Here is a 16,942-nt window from a genome sequence, read left to right as displayed (position 1 = left end):
AATTTGGAATCTACTCTGTGGGTGTGGCCTCCTTTCTGGGTGTGGCTTGCTGGCCATGTGACCTGGTGGGAGTGGCTTGCCAGCCATGTTCTCTCTCTCTCTCTCTCTCCTTCCTTTTGTCTCTGTCCCTTTTTTCTTTTTTTCTTTCATCTCTCTTACTCTTTTTCTTTCTTTTTTCTTTCTTTCTTTCTTTCTTTCTTTCTTTCTTTCTTTCTTTCTTCCTTCCTTTCTCTCTCTCTCAGTCTGTCTTTCTCTCTCTGTGTGTGTGTGTGTCAGTGGTGGGTTTCAAAAAAATTTGGAACCTACTCTGTGGGTGTGGCCTCCTTTGTGGGAGTGGCTTGCCGGCCATGTGACCTGGTGGGAGTGGCTTGCCAGCCATGTGTTCTCCCTCTCTCCCTCTCTCTCTCTCTCCTTCCTTTTGTCTCTGTCCCTTTTTTCTTTTTTTCTTTCATCTCTCTTACTCTTTTTCTTTCTTTCTTTTTTCTTTCTTTCTTTCTTTCTTTCTTTCTTTCTTTCTTTCTTTCTTTCTTTCTTTCTTTCTTTCTTTCTTTCTTCCTTTCTTTCTCTCTCTCTCAGTCTGTTTTTCTGTCTGTCTGTCTCTGTGTGTGTGTGTGTGTGTGTGTGTGTATGTGTGTGTGTGTGTCAGTGGTGGGTTTCAAATTTTTTTGGAACCTCTTCTCTAGGTGTTGCCTGCTTTCCGGGTCCACTGGTGGAACCTCTTCTAACCGGTTCGGTAGATTTGACGAACCGGTTCTACCGAATAGGTGCGAACTGGTAGGAACCCACCTCTGGTCCGGGTTTTTTTTTGTTGATAAGGACACTCCAGAGAGTTAACATCATTGCCCAGAGGATCATGCATTGCCCACTCCCCTCTTTGGAAGAGTTTTATATCTCCCACCTGCCTTAAGAAAGTTCAAAACATCCTTAAAGATCCATCTCATCCTTTTTTTGAACTATTACCACCAGGCAGCCGGTACAGGGCAATAAAAACAAGGACAAAGAGGCTGAAAAACAGCTTCTATCCCAGGGAAGGAACTCTATTGAATTCTACTGTATAGTGCAATATGAATGCAATATCAAGGGTTTTCAATTCAATTGCATAGAATGCAGAGTGTTCTTGCATCTGAATTTTGAACAGGTGACATAAGTCACTTTTTTCAGGGCTGTTTCTAGCTTTGAACGGTCACTACATGAACTGTTGCAAGTCGAGGACTACCTGTATTTCTTGGTAGCCTTCTTGAGGAAAACAAAACTGGGCTGTAGCCCAAAATCCATGCCTTGATTGATGCTCAGTGAAAGCTGACCAACTCAACCTCCCATCTATTGGTTCAACAGATCCAGCCCACTCCATCGGGCTTTTAAAGCCAGTCCTCTACTTACGACCAAAAATGGGGACCAAAATTTCCACTTCTAAGCAAGGCGGTTGTTAAACGAGCAAGCTCTCTAATACTGTCCCTTTTCGGTCTTAGATTTTAGACTGCACATTTTATGGAGAATTTTAAAAGCCTGGAAAAAAAAGGTTTTTAAAGAAGAAAGTGTTTGTAATCTACTAGTTTATTCTCTCTTCCTGCGTCCTGCTTTCTAACTTTTACCGAGTGTTTCATTTGTTTTGAAAAAAGGACCCAGAGACTATTTTGCTACGGGAAGGAGACAATGGAAGACATAAATAATAATTACGCAGCTCTTGTTTTCTTGGAGAGCTGAACGCATTCAAAACAATCATGAAAGAAAGAAAGAATGAGAGAAAGAAAAGCAACACAAAATACTATTAGAAGAGGGGGGGGGAAAATCCTCTTTTCGCTAAATTTCCCTGCATGGGAGACACGTACAGGGATATTATGCAGCTATATTTTCAGCCAAGCAGTGTGGCTCTTTCGTTTTTTAAATAACAATTCTAGTAAGCATTGGCATCAGACTGTTTTTCATAAGCTGAGGATGAGACCTCCTGTGATCAGTGCAGTTTATTGCCAACGTGGACTGCTGCCAACGTAAAAGGGCATAATATCAGAATATTTTTTTTCCCAAAAAGGAGGGCAATTAAACACAGTGGCTTCTATCCAGATATGTCTGCATTAGCCAGGATGTTCCCCGGTGGCTCCAGAAACCATCACGCTATCTCATATTTTAGTAATTAAATTTCATGAGTCCAATGAAGGGGGGGTGGGGAACCCAAGGAAAAAAAAAGATATATACATTGCATTGTTGGTTACAATATTATTCAGGACGCTTATTTTCCTGGTATGAGTGGTGGGGTTTAAATAATTTAACAAGCGGTTCTCTGGCGGGGTAGGCATGGCCAAGTGGTCATGTGACTGGCTGGGTGTGGCCAACTCAACATCACTCATCACACCCAGCCCTGCCTCCCGCCTCGAAGGCAGAAGTGGGATTCAACAATTGTGACCGGTTTGGACTAATCCCACCACTGGCTGGCCCCACACCTGCCTGTTTCTGGGGCCATTTTTTCAGCCATTTTCAGGGTCGAAAAACAGCTGAAAAATGGGCACGGGCGGGGCCAGCCAGTGATGGGATTGGACGGTTTGCTGAACTGGACAGAATTTTAACAACCAGTTTGCCCGAACCGGTGTGAAGCGGCCGAATCCCACCGCTGGCTGTTATGTATGTCCAGGTGTTGAAATTATGATACTGGGGAAAAACAACTCCCTCATAACCATTTTAGAAACACTGGGACGATCTGGGGTGAGACACAGTTGAAAGGGTGGATCAGATCAGCTTCAAAACCAAGCAAGCATTTACAGATGCCAGGAAATTAAAATAAAAGAGCATCCAAACCCTTGGAGGAATCATCTTTAGATACCATCGTTCTCATTAGCGTCTTCCCTTCGGTTTAATTTGCTGTTTAGCTTCTCTTGCCAAGAAGTAATCTCACAATGGTACAAAGTCCTAGAAGGCACATTATAAGATCACCAGGGACAATAGAAAGCACCAAGCTCTCCTCTTCTGGTGAAAACCTCCCAGAGGCTGGTGGAAACCAGAATCGAGTTCTACTCTTTGAGATTTTTCAAGGACGTACAGATCAGAGGTGGGTTCCTACCAGTTCGCACCTATTCGGTAGAACTGATTCGTCAAATCTACCGGACCGGTTAGAAGAGGTTCCACCAGTGGACCCAGAAAACAGGCCACACCTACAGAAGAGGTTCCAAATTTTTTTAAAACCCACCACTGCTAAAGGGTTAGGGGTACAAGGATCTTGTAACTTGACAGCTGTAAGACTTGCATGCTTCAATGCCAGAGTTCCTGAGCCAACGTGACTGGAGGAGGAATTCTGGGAGTTGAAGTCCACAAGTCTTAAAGCTGTTAGCTTTGAAGACCCCTAGTTTTTTTTCTAAAGGATTAGGGGTGCAAGGATCTTGTAACTTGACAGCTTTAAGACTTGCATGCTTCAATGCCAGAGTTCCTGAGCCAACGTGACTGGAGGAGGAATTCTGGGAGTTGAAGTCCACAAGTCTTAAAGCTGTTAGCTTTGAAGACCCCTAGTTTTTTTTCTAAAGGATTAGGGGTGCAAGGATCTTGTAACTTGACAGCTTTAAGACTTGCATGCTTCAATGCCAGAGTTTCTGAATAGCTACTTGGACTGACCTAAGTACTAATTCATAATTTCATATAGCACTACATACTAGGCAGAATGAAGAAATGCAACAATATCGGAGAAGTTTGAAGAGACAGGAGACAAAGGGATTTCTAATACTCGGCGCACAAATTCACAACTAACATCTTAAGAAAGAACAACAGCAGAAGGCGGCAAACTCCAAACCTTTGAAGGAAACAGTAGAACAGTTGCATCAAAACTGAAAACCAGTTACAAGGCACAAGAATGTATCTTAGGAAGAACAGTCACAAACAGAAACCATTCAAGGAGTTGGCTAAAGCAATGAGATTTCATGGGGGGGAAAAAGAAACCCCAATGAAAACTGGGGTTCCAATGTTGACTTTTGAAGATTTCATCGTAGGGCAGACGGTTTAAATCCAAACCCAGTCACGCGGGGTCACTTGGGGACACAACCCCTGTCAACACATTCAACAGAGTCGTAGATTGAGAAGGAGCTGTCGAGGAGACAAGAATACCCAAACATATACAATAAATAGAACGGAACGTGAAAAAGAGACAATTGGGACTGGATCTGGATGATTCCAGACAAGTCCCACGGAGATAGGAAATACAGAATACAGAACAACAGAGTGGGAAGGGAACCTTGGAGGTCTTCTAGTCCAACCCCCTGCTCAGGCAGAAGACCCTGTGCCACTCTGGGCAAATGGCTGTCAAATCTCCATCAATCTCCAGTGATGGAGCATCCACAACTTCTGGAGGCGAGTCTGTTCAAATATATAAATTAATTCGCCCCAGAAAGATTCAACTCAGTTAAGAGACGTGATTTATGGAGACCAGAAGTCCATACAACCATGAATATACTCACCCAGGACACAGACAGGCTGGATTTTAGACTGGGAGAGTTTGGTCTCGTTGTTGGAGGCCTCACATGTATAGGTCCCATTGTTGGCGGAAGACAAGCGAAAGAGCTGATAGATCCCCCCCGAATGTGTAGACTTCTTGAAGGACCATGTATACTTGGCGGGTGGGTTGGAGTCAGCTTGACAGGAGAGGGTGAGATTGGAGCCTTCTGCATAAAACTGCCCACTAGGGCTGATGACTGGGGCATCAGGCCCATCTGGAGCAAATATAGGAGAGTTACAGGTTGAAGAAGGCCAGGGAACTTGGGGAGAAAAGTTTTCAGGAGGAACATTTGATCAAAAACCTATGAGATGGAATGACGCATGCTTGTGTCGTTGGCGTGGGTCCACAATAATGTTCTCTTCATTTGGGGAAAATATAACAGGGCTCTCCAACCCTGGCAACTTTATGACTTGTGGACTTCAACTCCCAGAATTCCTCAGCCAGCATAGCACACCCGGCTGAGGAATTCTGGGAGTTGAAGTCCACAAGTCATAAAATTGCCAGGGTTGGAGAGCCCTGTTATATAGGGAGAAGCTGCCCAATATGGAGTTTGTCCTTCATATCCAAGAGTTATTTAGCTCGTCAGCCTAAATAGCAATACCACTTAGACTTATATACCGCTTCGCAGCGCTTCACAGCCCTCTCTAAGCGGTTTACAGAGTCAGCCTCTTGCCCCCAACAATCTGGCTCCTCATTTTACCCACCTCGGAAGGACGGAAGGCTGAGTCAACCTTGAGCCTGGTGAGATTTGAACTGCCAAATTGCAGGCAGCCGGCAGTCAGCAGAAGTAGCCTGCAGTACTGCACTCTAACCACTGCGCCACCATGGCTCATATACATATAGTCCTCAACAATACAAGTAGCCCTCAACTTACGAAGACCATTGGGACCAGAATTTCCATTTGTGGTTGTTAAGTGAGTCACATCCGATTTTATCATCTTTTTCATTGTTAAGCAAATCAGCGCAGTCGTTAAGGGGATTGGGCAGTCGTTAAGCGAAACCAGCCTCCCAACTGACTTGCTACTACCATTGCCAAGCGCCTGAATCCTGATCAGGTGACTGGGCAGCTACTGCGCCAGTTCCAAGTGCGAGGACCACTCACGGGTCGCGGTTTCCCCCAGTGCTGTTGCAACTTGGCATCGTCGCTAAACAAATGGCTGTAAGTCAAGGACTACCTTCTAGTATTGGAGGAGGTCTCAATATCCATTTGATCTCAAGTTTCACGCCTACCAAGAGTTCAAAACCCCCAATTCTTTTCCAAGAAAAGGAGAGAAGGTAGAAAAACTCGGATTTGGCTTTTGAGAATTCAACTTGGGGGCGTCTAATGCAGGGTTTCTCAACCTTGGCAACTTGAAGATGTCCGGACTTCAACTCCCAGCATTCGCTGGCTGGGGAATTCTGGGAGTTGAAGTCCGGACATCTTCAAGTTGCCAAGGTTGAGAAACACTGGTCTAATGTACACAGTTCAACATTCTCAGGGCGGCCAGGGACCCTCCCTCGGGGTACCCTGGCCAGACAGAGAAGCAAAACAGAGAAGCTAACAGCTCAAAAAGGTGGGGGTTCCAATTCCTATTGTACTTCATGCTAGTTTCATCAGCCTGATGTTACTTTCTCGAGTTACAGATGGCTTGTAAGTCAACCCACCTCTTCCCCCCAGAAAGACTGAAACTGCGTTTCAAGAATAATAAGCCCAGGTGGGGCATTGAAGCAACTGGAAAACGAAACTGCCCTTTAAATATGCAGAAGCAGTAATTATTTCTTCTGGTTCTTTGGGTGTGGACTTTAAGCAGCAGTTTGCAGAGGGACTGGAGTAAAACAAGAAGAAATTGTTTTTCACCCTTCCCTAAAATAACATTTCGGCATGGCGGCTTACCTATTTCATGTAGCAGACAGAAGTAATAGACAGGAAGTTGCAAAAAGGTGTACAGAATGCCCCACAATGTTGTAAAGTGTGGCTTGCTTATAAGAAGGACTCACATTTCGTCTACTGACGTCTCTTACTTCAAGGGAAAAAGAAATCCCCTTTGGAGAGAGATTGTGTTGTGCGGTGAAGGAATAATTGATGGAACATGTTATTCTCTATGGCTGTAGATGAAGGCGGGGTCAAATGTACCATCGGTTTGGAATCATTAGTCATTAGGTAAAGGTTCCCCTCGCACATATGTGCTAGTCGTTCCCGACTCTAGAGGGCGGGGCTCAACTCCATTACAAAGCCGAAGAGCCAGCGCTGTCCGAAGACGTCTCCGTGATCATGTGGCCGGCAGGACTAAAAGCCAAAGGCGCACGGAACGCTGTTCCCTTCCCACCAAAGGTGGTTCCTATTTTTCTACTTGCATTTTTTTACGTGCCTTCGAATTGCAAGGTTGGCAGAAGCTGGGACAAGAAACGGGAGCTCATTCCATTACGCAGGAACTAGGGATTTGAACCGCCGAACTGCCGACCTTTCTGATCGACAAGCTCAGCGTCTTAGCCACCGAGCCACCGCGTCCCTTTGGAATCATGACGCTCCCAAAATTACTTGCCTTAATCATCTGTGGGTCAGATTCTTGTAGTAGACGTAACATGTAATAAACTTGAAGGGCTTCGAACTGGCTCTTGTTCCTGGTTCCATGTCCAGGCAATTGTCATTGTGTGTCACCAGGAATTATAATTTCCAGTCTGCACTAAAAACCCTGCTCATTCTGATTTGTTTTAATCACCAAATGTTATTATCGGATCAACCTGATTTTATTTCCTTGACCGCAGGACTACCTGTATTAATTCTAACCACTTTGAGATAGTTTAGCATAACTATGTTCCCCCCCCCCCTCTTGCCTTAAGTATTATTTGCTGATCTATGATGTGGGGAAAAAGTTTTAATTGATTGGTTGATTCTGATTGATTGACTGGCCAAACTCTGCGTAAGGATTTTAAGAGTTTTTATCCAGGCGGCTGAAGAAATCCCAACTGCCCAAAACAGAGGGTGTGTTTCATACTACACCGAGGCCTGGAGTGCCTCGGTTTTACCCCGAGGTTCAAGGGACATAGTTTGTCCCAGGAATTTTTTTTAAATTTCCCACAAAGAAGCGGCGTCCTTCTCCATTCAATTCACAGTTGGCAGGTGACTCTTAACACTTGCTCAGGATTAATGTTTGCAATTATATTATTATATGTAGCCCGAGGTGATCCTGTCATCCTAATGATAGGCTTCTCCTGTCGAGTCAGATGATTATACTTGGGAGTTGATGCAATTTCTCAAACGGATTGACTTGTTAGAGATCAGGGGTGTCAAACTCGATTTCATTGAGGGCCTCATGAGGATTAGGTTTGACGTTGTGGGGTGGGCATGGCCAGGGTGGATGTGGCCAGCTTGACATCACTCCTGTTGGGGGCACCTGTGGCCGACTGAGCACTCGTGCCAGAGAAAATGGGCTTTCACTGGCAGAGGCTTGAAGGAGGCCTTGGCAGCTGAAAACGGAGCTCAGGAGCCCGTTTTTGCAGGCAGAAGCAACACAGGATGGCCCTTCGCTATTGATAGTGTGGCCCTGTGGGCCATATCTAAGCGTGACCCGACAAATGCGTGCACGACAAAAGCGTGGCAACAAAACCGCGGCGCTAAAACCACGACGTCATCAATGTGACGTCATCAACACGGAGACAACAGTGCACCGACAGAAGCACGATTTAAGTTAAGGTAAGGATTAGGTTTAGGATTAGGGTTAGGGTTAGGTATAGGGTTAAGTTTAGGGTTAGGTTTAGGGTTAGGTTTAGGGTTAGGGTTAGGGTTAGGTTTAGGGTTAGGTTTAGGGTTAGGTTTAGGGTTAGGTTTACAGCGCGCTACTGTCGCCATGCTGTTGTCGCCGCGCTTCAGCGCTCATTCGTCGCCGCGCTTTAGAACTCGCAGTTTTGTCACCGCGGTTTAGTCGGGCGCACTTTTGTCATTCGCCCTTTTGTCGGTGAACCATATCTAAGTACCCTCCGGGCCGAATCCGGCCCCCGGGCCTTGAGTTTGACACCCTGTATTAGATACAAGCTTCACAGCTCCAAATCAAAGTGAACCTTGCAAGATGACCTATCTAAACAGTTACTCAAGGGGTTTGGATAACAGTCCAGGTAGTCCTCAACTTACGGCCACAACGGAGCTCGCCCCCCCCCCAAATGTCCATTGTTAACAGAGACTTTCATTAAGTAAGTCTTGCCCCTTTCCACGGCCTTTCTTGCCTCAGTCGTTAAGTGAATCCCAGCACAGTTGATAAGTTGGTAACTTGGTTGTTAAGTGAAACTGGCTCCCTTAGTGATAAGCACGAACCAGTGGCCAAGCGTCTTGAGTTTTGATCACAAGGGGGCTGCAAAGATCCTCACTGTCATAAATCATTTTTTTCCAGTGCCGTTGTGTGTTTTGAACCGTCACTAAACAAACTGTTGTAAGTTGAGGACTACCTGTAGGGGTTGGTTGCGTGGCAAGGGAGGGAAGAGTGACTGGATCAAGGGAAGGCACTCAGAACACTGGATCCCTCGAACGGATCTGTTCAACGTCTCTCACATATCCCTAATTTAGAAGTTAGATTCTTACACAAGCGTGCGTGGGGAGCTCGTTCCCCAAATCCCCAAATCTCTACAATCTCCCCAAGGCAGAACCAGACTTACAAAAGACATTCAGGGTGTAGTTGAAGGAGTTGTTAGAGAAACTGTTAATCCCCCAGCAGGTGTAGAGGCCCGAATCCTGACGGCTTGTTTTACTCAAGCTAAGGTTTTGGCCATTGCTGCTTAAAGACAGGCGAGCCCCCGCCTGTAGCCTCTGCTTCCCCTTAAGCCAATAGTAGGAAACATTAAAGCCAGAGGCTGTGCAGTTGAGATAGGTTGTGCTATTCTCGACAATCTTGCCAGGGTCTCTGACGGAGATATGATTGATGGCCTCTGTTGGAAAGATAAAAAAATAAATAAAAGTGGGAAGTCATTGTTATTTAAGACAAACGCCTGACGTAAACATTGGAGTCTTCATCGCGGTTCATTGATTCAGGACTTCAAGATTTTATCTTGCTTTTTCCATTCAGAAGGGGCAGATCTGTGGCCGAGCGGTGAGCCTCTATGCATTTAGGAAATGTTGATCAATGACCAACATACCTCTTAGCTACCCTTGAGGTCCAAAGCAGTGGTAACAGAACCAAAAAACAAAAGAAAAGGATGGAGAACTTTGATATAAATCACTTCTCTTCCCCTGGACGGGAATATTTTTGTCAAGGGACCTCAAATGTTCCATGGCTAAAATGGGAAGTTGGGAAAAGACGAGGCCAAAATTTAGCCATTAAAAAAAAAAAAAAGGAAATACGAGGTTTATCTTTTCAGGAACATCATCTGGGTGGCTTCGCTGTAAAACAATAGCTGGTTTCTGAACCATTTCTAAGATATCCCATAACCACCAAGAAGGAAAGTGGTGGAGAGACGCTTCAAACGAGGCAAGCTTGAAGCAGATAAAATAAACAGAAGAAAAGAATATCGAACAGTTATAGAGTCCGAGTGAATATCGATGGGTGGGCTTGAAAACGTAGCCAGAATCTGGCCAGTTCTCAGTGCCAAAGATATAAATGAAACAGGGTTTAAAGAGAAGGTAAATGAAAAAAAGAAGAAGAAAGGCTAACAAAAATTGCACAACTGTTTTAACTATTGGGGGTCTCACAAGGCGAGGAAAGAAAATGTAAGCTCAGAGTGTTGAGAAACACAAGGAAAAGAACTAAGTTCGACTATCAGAACAGGCTCAAAATAGGACTGCATTGAGCATAAAGGAGAAGCTTTGATGGTGACATGTTGAAGGGACAACGTGTAGGAGCTAATTTCTACTGGAATGACTTTCAGTCGTTTAGAGGAATCAGGTGGAATCTAGTCTACCCAGATCACAGGTACAGAATAAGAGAAGGAACTCAAAATAAAAGAGGAACAGCCTGTTGAAGTAGTAATGCTTCATTACTACTTCATCCCACGGTGGAGTACCGTGATAAACAAAACTCAAACCCAAAAATGCAGGAACGTCCAAAATCAAATCCATGCAGAGCTCTTGAAACGGACGTACCGAGATGACAGGAAGCGAAGAAAGAGTCACACCAAAATAAGATAGCCAGAGAAATCACCCCACAGCAAGTCCTCCAAAAGGTTTGGGTGAGCTTGGCCGTCCAAGCTACTCACCCCGGATGCTGATCTCCAGTACGACGGCTTTGGAGAGTCCAGTTTCGACATTGTCAACTTGACAAGTATAGTTCCCAGCGTTCTTCAGAGTAAGACGCTGGGCCAGGTGAGACTCGTTCTGACGCGCCAGACGCTCTCCATTAAGATACCAAGAAAACTTTGCAGGTGGATTAGAGACGGCAGAGCAGTAGAGGTTGAGAGTGGAATGCTCATTGTAAACTTGTTGTAGGGGGTTGATTACGGGGAGTTCAGGCCCGTCTGGATCAAACACAGGAAAGTCATATGTTGGGGGAAAGAAAACCATGCTACTTAGGAAAACTACCAGTCTTATTATGGCATTACGTCTCAAAACCGTGACCCGTCAAAACCGCGGTCCACTAAAGCGCGCCCGATTAAAGCGCGTACCTGACGTCATCAGCAGCGCGACAAATACAACCGCGGAGAAAAAAGGGCGCTTTAAAAAGTGCTTTTAAAGCAAGCCGATTCACATAAAGGTTAGGGTTAGGTTAAGGGTTAGGGTTAGGTTTAGGGTTAGGTTAAGGGTTAGCGTTAGGTTAAGGGTTAGGTATAGGGTTAGGTTAAGGGTTAGGCTTAGGGTTAGGTTTAGGGTTAGGTTTAGGGTTAGGTTTGGGGGGGGTTAGGTTTAGATTTACGCGTTAATTTTAAGTTTACCGCTCACAGCGTGCTGTTTTCGTCGCGCTGTGATGACGTCACATACGCGCTTTCGTCGAGCGCGCTTTAGTCTACCGCGGTTTTGTGGTGGAACCCTCAAAACGGAATAGGACATCTCCCTGCAGCCAACTTTTGCTGGGGCAAACTCGCTTCAGGACGATTCAACCAATACAAAACTTTACATGGATTTTGATGGATCTGTGACCAATAACAACAACAGAAAGAAGCTACTCCATAAATAAAAGAGTTACAATAATTTCGACCAAAACGTGATCACCGATAATAAAAAAATACCCAAACGAAACGATTAAATACAGCATTGAATTGTCCTGCAGCGAATTGGGCCTGGAAAGTTGTCCTAAACCCATCTGAAAATAAAATCCTAATTTTGGGGTGTAACCAGAGGTGGGTTGTTCCCAGTTTGGCCTGGATCGGGCGAACCAGTAGTAGAGGTGGCAGAAGGCTCCGCCCACCCACCCAGATGCTTTCGCACATGTGTGCAAGTGTGCGCAGGAGCGCACCCGAACCAGTAGTAAAAATATTGACAACCCACCACTGGGTGTAACCATATGCTGGCTCTATATACGGAGAAATCCCAGAGAGTGGAAAACTAGGGAATGTCTGGTTAAAACCCAACAATAACCTCAAAACATTACGGAGCTCCAGTTTTCTGGATCCTCTTTTATTTCTTGCTCGTTTTCACGCTCAAAGCTTTAACTCAAGCTAGTTTTAAGCTCAGTGAAGAAGCTGGTTCCTATTATTCTTTTTTCAAGCAAGAGCAAAGAGCTTGTTTGATGGTCCTTGGAGGCAGGTTGGGTTGAAGGAGAGTTACTAGGCTAACACCACCCTGCTGGTTTTCAAGGCAGTACTTGAAAATAAATAACAGGACTGGATCCTGGATTCAAATCACCAACTATTTCCTGCCTTCAGGTTCAGAATGAACGTCTTTCAGCTCTTTGGGCTGAAAGAATCATTGTCACACAGGGCAGAGCAGGGGAAAAAAATAAACAAAATAGAAGGGGCAAAGTCTCATCCTTCCTTGGACGCAGATTAACCTGAAATCAACCATTCCAAGGAAAGAGAGAGATAAGAGACTAGAACCATACACATGACGAAGGTGGCAAATGAATTTGAGGTTGCTTCTCCTTCCTTCTAAAGCCAGCTGTCTTCAGTTAGCCAGGGGAGAAAAGACATCAAAAGACATTTGTCAAAAGTCATTTATTTAGGTATCTTGGTACCCAGCTGCTTTGAAACTCATCGAATTTGGCATTCAATGCATCTCAATGAGAAAATTTCGTCCCCGGTACTTGTTATTTGTTTAGTACTAAACACACAAGCTAGAATTTGTCAGTGCCGGTTGCCCTTTCACACAGTAGCTCTTGCCCTGTGCACATCCCCTTGCTGTCTTATACTAGCTTTTGTGGTCATTTTTTTTGTGTACTTTTGAGCTTTTTCCTCCCATCAGTACAGGCAATTTTTAAAACTTTTTTAAATCCAAGCTTGTCTTAATTTTTAGGTTTATTTCTCATGTAAAGTAATGATATCCGACCCCATCTTTTTACAGATTGCCTTCAAAACGTGCATTGTCTTTGCTTTGGGAACTCATAAAAATTATTCCTTATGGGAAAAATGTGTTTAGTACTCATCGTTTTTGCTACACCTCTTGGAATCAATTAATGATGAGTACTAAGGTACCACTGTGTCTTCTATTGAGAGTCTACTAAAAGTCTACTAGCCAGTTGTGTCCAACTCATCATCATTTTTTGACCGAGGGACTCAGTGTTGTCAAAAGACATTTCCTGTGGTCATGGGGCCAGCATAGCTATTCCACAAAGGCACATGGAACACTGTTACTGTTAATTAGTGGTACCTAATTATCTACTTGCAATTGCTTTCAAACTGTTAGGTGGGCCGGAACTGGAGCAAGTAACGGGAGCTCACCCTGTCTCGTGGTGCTCGGGTCTCGGACCCAGTTTATCAGCATTCCAGTTGACAAGCTCAGTGTCTTTAACCACTGAGCCATCACCCCCCCCCGAGGGTCTATTAAAAGGGGCCAACTGATGGTGAGCCATTAGAGTGGTGCAGTGGCCTAAAGGTGGAGCTCTCGCCTCACCATCAGGAGGCTGCGAGTTCGATCCTAGGTAGAGGCAGATATGAGAATATATCTGCTGAACAAAACTCTGCATTGGCGACAGGGAAGGGCATCTGGCCAGGAAACCCTCAGTTCCATTCAGTTGCCCAGACTCCGACCCGTAAAGAAGATGAACTGACGGTGAGCCATTGGCTGGATGGGAAGGGACACTTCCAGCCTAAACTTACAGAAGATGTCAAGCTGGTGAGGCTCACTGCTGCTGGCCGAGAAGCTATTTTGCCCAGAACAGGTATAGCTGGTTGCGTCACTTCGAGAAGTTGTAAGGAGCGTGAGGGTCTGGCTGTTGTTCTTCACAAGGACTTTCCCTCCTGCTTCAATCGGTTGGCCTCCCTTCAACCAGGAGTAGGAAACATTGAAACCCAAAGAGGAACAATGAAAAGTGACAGGTTGGTTTTCTAGCACATGAGAAGGCCCGGTGATGGTGACTTTAAGGACAGCACCTGTGAGGATAGAAAAGGGGCAGAGGAGACTCCAGATTGCTGGGGAATCAAGTCATCCACCCACCACCACCAATTTTAAGCAGATCACAAAGTCCAGGAAAAAGAACCAAGCACCTCTTACACACAGACACAGATACCAACAGTCGCGAGGACGATCAATTGGGGAGCATCACAGAGAAACACACTGTAGGACGACAGCATTTCACAGCCGTAGAAGTCCAGAGACAGAGAAATACAGGTAGTCCTCGACTTACAACTGTCCATTTAGTGACCGAAGTTATGACGACACTGAAACAAGTGACTCAGGATTGTTCTCCACACTTACGACCATGGCCACGCGATCAAAATTCAGATGCTTGGCAACCGACTCATATTTGTGACGGTTGCAGAGTTGTGGTTTCTGACCGGCATAGTCAAAACGGGGAAGCGAGATTCACTTAGCAACCATGTTACTAACTTAAGAGCGGCGGTGATCCACTTAACAACGGTGGCCAGAAAGGTCGTAAAATGGAACAAAAATGGCCTTAACCGCTGTCTTGCTTAGCCATGAAAATGTATTGATCGTATAAGTTGAGGATTACCTGTATTAAGGACTTAAAAAGAGGGGCAAAATAACCAAGGAACCCGTCATCAGTATTACGTTGAAAAATCCTCCATTCATAGAGCGGCAACATGAGGCGGATGCCAATCCTACGGAGGGGAAGGGAGACCACGCAAGGAAGCAACAGATCTCATCAAATACAGAGGAAGTGTTAAAGCAATGATGGCTAACCTTTTCGGCGCTGCATGCTGAAAGATCGTGCCTGCACACACCCATAACGCAATGGATGTGTGATGCCCTCCCTGTGTGCCCACCCCCGCACATGTGTGCGAACCCCCCATGCTCCTCCGTGCATGCTCACGTATCTTCCACATATGTGGCAGAGACCCGAAAACCAGAAAGCTGGCCTGCGGGATACACGGGCACATGCAGAGTGGAGCTGAGCTGGGGCGACAGCTTGCCTGCCCGCAGAGAGGGCTCTACGCTCTCCCCCCCGTGGCATGGGTGCCATACGTTCGCCATCACAGTGTTAAAGAATCCGCACATTCGCACGGAAAGCCCTTTCCCAAATGCCTTTTTTGTTTGTCATTGCTCAATTCGTTCAGTTTTTTTTAATGGACCCAGTAAAACACATAACAGATCAATGAAGCGCACCTTAAAAAACAGAGGAATCAAAAGTGAACCCATTCAACCAAAAAGCATCCGACCAACTTCGACAAGTTATACATGTTGCCAAAAGTATTGCCTCACCCATCCAAATAATCAGAATCGGGTGCTCCAATCCCTTCCATGGCCACAGGGGTATATAAACTCAAGTACCTAGGCATGCAGACTGTTTTTACAAACATTGGCGAAAGAATCGGTCGCTCTCAGGAGCTCAGTGAATCCCAGCGTGGAAGTGTGATAGGATGCCACCTGTGCAACAAATCCGGTCGTGAAATTTCCTCGCTCCTAAATATCCCACCGTCAACTGTCAGCTGTATTATAAGAACGCGGAAGTGTTTGGGAACGACAGCAACTCAGCCACGAAGTGGTAGGCCACGTAAACTCCTCCAACATCAGTGTGCGACCTCACAAATGCGCTTCTGGAAGAATGGTCAAAAAGTCCCATAAACACACCCCTGAACCTTGTGGACAGCCTTCCCAGAGGAGTTGAAGCACTCTACATGGGGCTGCCCTTGAAGAGTGTTCGGAGACTACAGTTGGTCCAGAATGCAGCCGCGCGAGCGATATCGGGTGTACCTCGCTACACCCATGTTACACCTATCCTCCGCGAGCTACACTGGCTCCCTATTGGTCTCCGGACGCGCTACAAAGTGCTGGTGATTACCTTTAAAGCCCTACATGGCATTGGACCTGGATATCTGAGAGACCGTCTCCTGCTACACACCTCCCAACGTCCGATAAGAACCCACAGGCTAGGCCTCCTCCGTGTGCCGTCGACCGGACAATGCTGGCTGGCGACCACTTGGGGTACATTGAAGACAACTTGTGTAAGGCTGCTAGGGACGTGGCCTCCCCTCCCAGCTCCCGCAAATGCGACAACCTCCAAAATTCCCTCACTGCAAGCTTTGTGTTCTGGTGCAGACGATTTCCACCTCCCCGTGTTTCAGAAAAGCTGCACCGAAACACACAATTATTGGCATTCGAGGATTTCCTACGCTGCCTTCTTGTTTTGACCTCTGGTCCCCGCCGGCGCCATTTTCAGGCACGGCTGATCTTCTCCCTCCTTGCTTTCCGAGGGAATTGCCAAGTCTTGTTAGGTGATGAAATAAAGCAGCACAATGGGACCATTTCTATCCTCCGGGGATCTAGAAGATGATGAGCCGCCTCAGGAGGATTTGTGCCACAACAGATTGCATAAAGGTGCAGGAAGCTGCAGCCCTCGGCTAACTTTCAGCTCAGGAAAGCTAAGTACAAGAACGTAGCAGGGGTGGGTTTCTTGCCCCGTTCCAACCGGTTCGGTTGGAATAGGGCCGGCGGCATCCTCGTGCACGCGCGCGATGCACGCATGCGTACTAACGTCTGCACGACGCTCCAGCTGCTCCTGGACGATCGCGCAGGCGCTGTATGCGTCCTGCGCATGCGTGGAAGCACAGAACTCGTCAAAACCGGGTAAGGACCGCGGGCGGGCGGGCGCGCCCTTTGCCGTTCCCGGAAGTTACTTACTTCCGAGTTCGGCGACCAACCGGTTCGCAGGGACCGCCACGAACCGGTTGAAACCCACCCCTGGTACGTAGAATAACAGAGTTGGAAGGGACCTTAGAAGTCTTCCAGTCAAACCCCCTGCTCAGGCTGGAAACCTTATACCAGGGGGGTCAAACTGCTTAGATCTGACCCGCGGGGCGCCCTGGAAATAGTGAGGGACCGCCCCACAGTGCCTCTGCTAGCAAAAACAGAGGACCACGTGCAGCCCTCCCGAGCGCCACTTTCACCGGCAGAGTGCTGCAGGAGGCTGTCGCAGTCGGAAACGGAGCTCAGGAGCTCCTGCTACATACCTCCCAACG

General features: G+C 46.3%; 1 protein-coding gene across 1 annotated transcript in view; it reads right to left on the bottom strand.

Moving 5' to 3' along the window:
* Positions 1–16,942, bottom strand: part of LOC106552704 (cell adhesion molecule CEACAM5) — a 54,066-nt gene that overhangs the window by 17,520 nt on the left and 19,604 nt on the right. The window contains exons 3-6 of the mRNA XM_087727961.1: positions 13,541–13,894; positions 10,631–10,990; positions 9,098–9,367; positions 4,434–4,685 (exon numbers count right to left, since the gene is read on the bottom strand). Of these exons, the coding sequence (XP_087584087.1) occupies positions 4,434–4,685; positions 9,098–9,367; positions 10,631–10,990; positions 13,541–13,894 (1,236 nt within the window). The remainder of the gene's footprint in view (positions 1–4,433; positions 4,686–9,097; positions 9,368–10,630; positions 10,991–13,540; positions 13,895–16,942) is intronic.

This window comes from Thamnophis sirtalis, unplaced genomic scaffold (assembly GCF_051295495.1).
Source record: "Thamnophis sirtalis isolate CommonGarterSnake01/CBP01778 unplaced genomic scaffold, rThaSir2_p1.2 scaffold_13, whole genome shotgun sequence".
NCBI lineage: Eukaryota > Metazoa > Chordata > Lepidosauria > Squamata > Natricidae > Thamnophis > Thamnophis sirtalis.
Note: the sequence above shows the minus strand (reverse complement) of the source record. Positions and strands in the feature narration are given on the sequence as shown.